Below are 2406 nucleotides of genomic sequence, written 5' to 3' on the forward strand. Positions count from 1 at the left end.
GGCAATGCCTCCTAGTATAGTGGTGTAGCGAGCTCTTTTGAATGCAAAAGAGAAAGCAAACAATTTTTAAAAATTAGCGGGACTAATAAAAGGAAATTTTTGTAAGACTGTAATTTTTTTGTTTAGCTTTAATTAATTATTTTAAAAGTTTCATGTAAATTCACAAAAGAGTTTCCATCCTAGACTAGAGGAAGTGCTAATGAATGCTATCTCCACCTTATTCACCAAAGGAGTTTCAATTCTAGACCATAGAGACACTCCTAATAATGCTATCTCCACCTAGAGACATGCTAATAAATGCCATCACCATATACACCAGCTTGAATTTCTCAATTAAAAAAAACCCTTTTCGAATAGGTGCCCAAGGTGTTGGAAAATCGGCATGTCAATTATTAGAAGCGGACAAGATACCCAAACTAGGTTAAGTTATATGTATTAGGTAGTTGGGAAAGTATAGATCCTCAGTAGAATTGAGTACTGAGATATAATACAAGAGCTTAAATTCACCTGTACAACGTTGAGTTCATGGCTTGGAAGCTCAGTCTCTCGCTAAGATACATGATTGGAAGCTCAATCCGTCGCAGCAGGCTACGATCATATAGGATTGGAAACACAGATAGATCATTAGAAGCTCAATCCGTCGCAGGCTACGATCATATAGGATTGGAAACACACATCGATCATTAGAAGCTCAATCCGTCGTAGGCTACGATTGGAAGCACAAATCTCTCGCAGGTAGATAATTGGAAGCTCAATCCGTCTCACTCTAAGATCATGAAGCATTGGAAGCCCAATCTCTCGCAGTGAATCCGTCGCAGGCTAAGATCATATAGGACTGGAAGCAGAATCTCTCACAGGGAAGCTCAGTTCGTCGCACGCTAAGATCATACAGGATCTCTAGCTAAGATACAAGTATTGGAAGCTCGTTTTGTGTATTGTGTGTGCTAGACTTGAATTTTGTGATCAGTTCTCCACTGTACATGCTGCCTGCGCAAGATTAGCAAATTCGTGCTCAGTTTCTACTTCCACCCATTCTCCTTTTCCATCCCATCCCTCCTTGAATCGGTATACATAGAAGCTGTACACCCCAGTGGCCGAGGGAGTCGCCCCCGTTATGAAGATCCCACATCCACCCAACCCTGTGGCACAGGGCGCTACCTGGATCGATCGAGGTATTGAATCAATCGTGCTCCACAGATTGGCTTTCAAATCGTACCGTAGCAGCTCGTGCTTATCCAGCGCGAGGAGGTGCTGCGCGTCCAGGGGTATGACTACGCTGGGACAGCTCCCCATAGGCCACATGTCCTCGGCCGTGCTCCAAAGACCCGTGCAGGGATCGAAGACTTCAGCACTCCTTACGAATTGCCCTTGGGAATCGGTAGCGTAACCGCTGATAGCGAAAAATCTGCCATCCAACACCGCTCCCCTGCATTCATCCCGCTCCTGGCTCATGCTCGGAAGTGCTCTCCACTCGTCCGATTCCAGATTATAGACTTCTGCAGTATTGAGGGCGTTCTTGCTGTCGTCATGGCCACCAGCTACAAGAACAAGATTGCCCAAAACTCCACAAGCGAAGAAGGAACGCACGTTGAGCATATTAGAAGCTCTTCTCCATCTGCCCGTCCAGAAGCTGAAAATATACACACTTTTCTCGGCCTCCCATGTTGCAGGATTCCAACCACCCAGCAATACAAGGTTTTCTCTGACAGAGACACACTGGCAAAAAAGAGGAAGACCCTCGGGATGATCTGGAATCGGAGGAAGTCTCTCCCAAGAGTTCAGCTTAAAGTCGTAGACCGTGACCCCATAGACAGGATGCTTGCCGTGATACTGGGGCAAAGTTTGGATTAAGCAGCTCAACTGATCGACAAAACCCGATCGCTTGCGTTCGTGATTGAACTCGGAGCTTTGGAGCAAGGTCTTCCAGGAGCGACAGACAGAGTAGAGATGGGAGTGAAGGGTGGATGAAACACGCATAAGGCAAGCAGTAGCGATTTCTTGTGGAAGGCAAGGGATGATTTCGGAGCTGTCAAGATCGAGAGCACCCATAGATACTAGGAGAAGAAGGTGCAGTGTATCAATCAGAGAGCCGCAGAGATCCATATAAGAAGCATCTCCATTTAGAAAAGCCCTGAGCATCTTGGCAAGTGACGATGGATACAAGAGTCGAGACACAAAAGTGATTCTGAGCTATGGATTTCTTCGCCACGTCCCTTATCCTATCTTAATCCTAAGATCCTCTTGAGTCTTCACATCAACTTTTCTCCTCACCCCATAACTTTGACAAGCCTTATCCTTATCAATACATACAAAAAACACATGGACCATGGGCCCTACATGTCACTTTCTCAAACGGGCACTAGATAAACATATCAATATCCGCAAATGAGAAGTGGCCAAGTGGTT

At 45.5% G+C, this 2406-nt stretch overlaps 1 protein-coding gene across 1 annotated transcript; it reads right to left on the minus strand.

The window, feature by feature from the left end:
* Positions 1–435: 435 nt before the first annotated feature.
* Positions 436–2147, minus strand: LOC147879755 (F-box/kelch-repeat protein At1g80440-like). The gene has a single exon (XM_087371823.1). It carries the CDS (start codon positions 2137–2139, stop codon positions 964–966), a length of 1176 nt encoding a protein of 391 aa, XP_087227949.1. The 5' UTR covers positions 2140–2147; the 3' UTR covers positions 436–963.
* Positions 2148–2406: the final 259 nt, after the last annotated feature.

Source organism: Dipteris shenzhenensis, chromosome 33, assembly GCF_047967505.1.
Source record: "Dipteris shenzhenensis isolate YYH24624 ecotype China chromosome 33, Dip_SZ_1.0, whole genome shotgun sequence".
Taxonomy (NCBI): Eukaryota; Viridiplantae; Streptophyta; class Polypodiopsida; order Gleicheniales; family Dipteridaceae; genus Dipteris; species Dipteris shenzhenensis.

Bases quoted from the DNA above. Each gene is read 5' to 3' on its own strand.
- LOC147879755 (XM_087371823.1), bottom strand. From the start codon at position 2,139: ATGCTCAGGGCTTTTCTAAATGGAGATGCTTCTTATATGGATCTCTGC.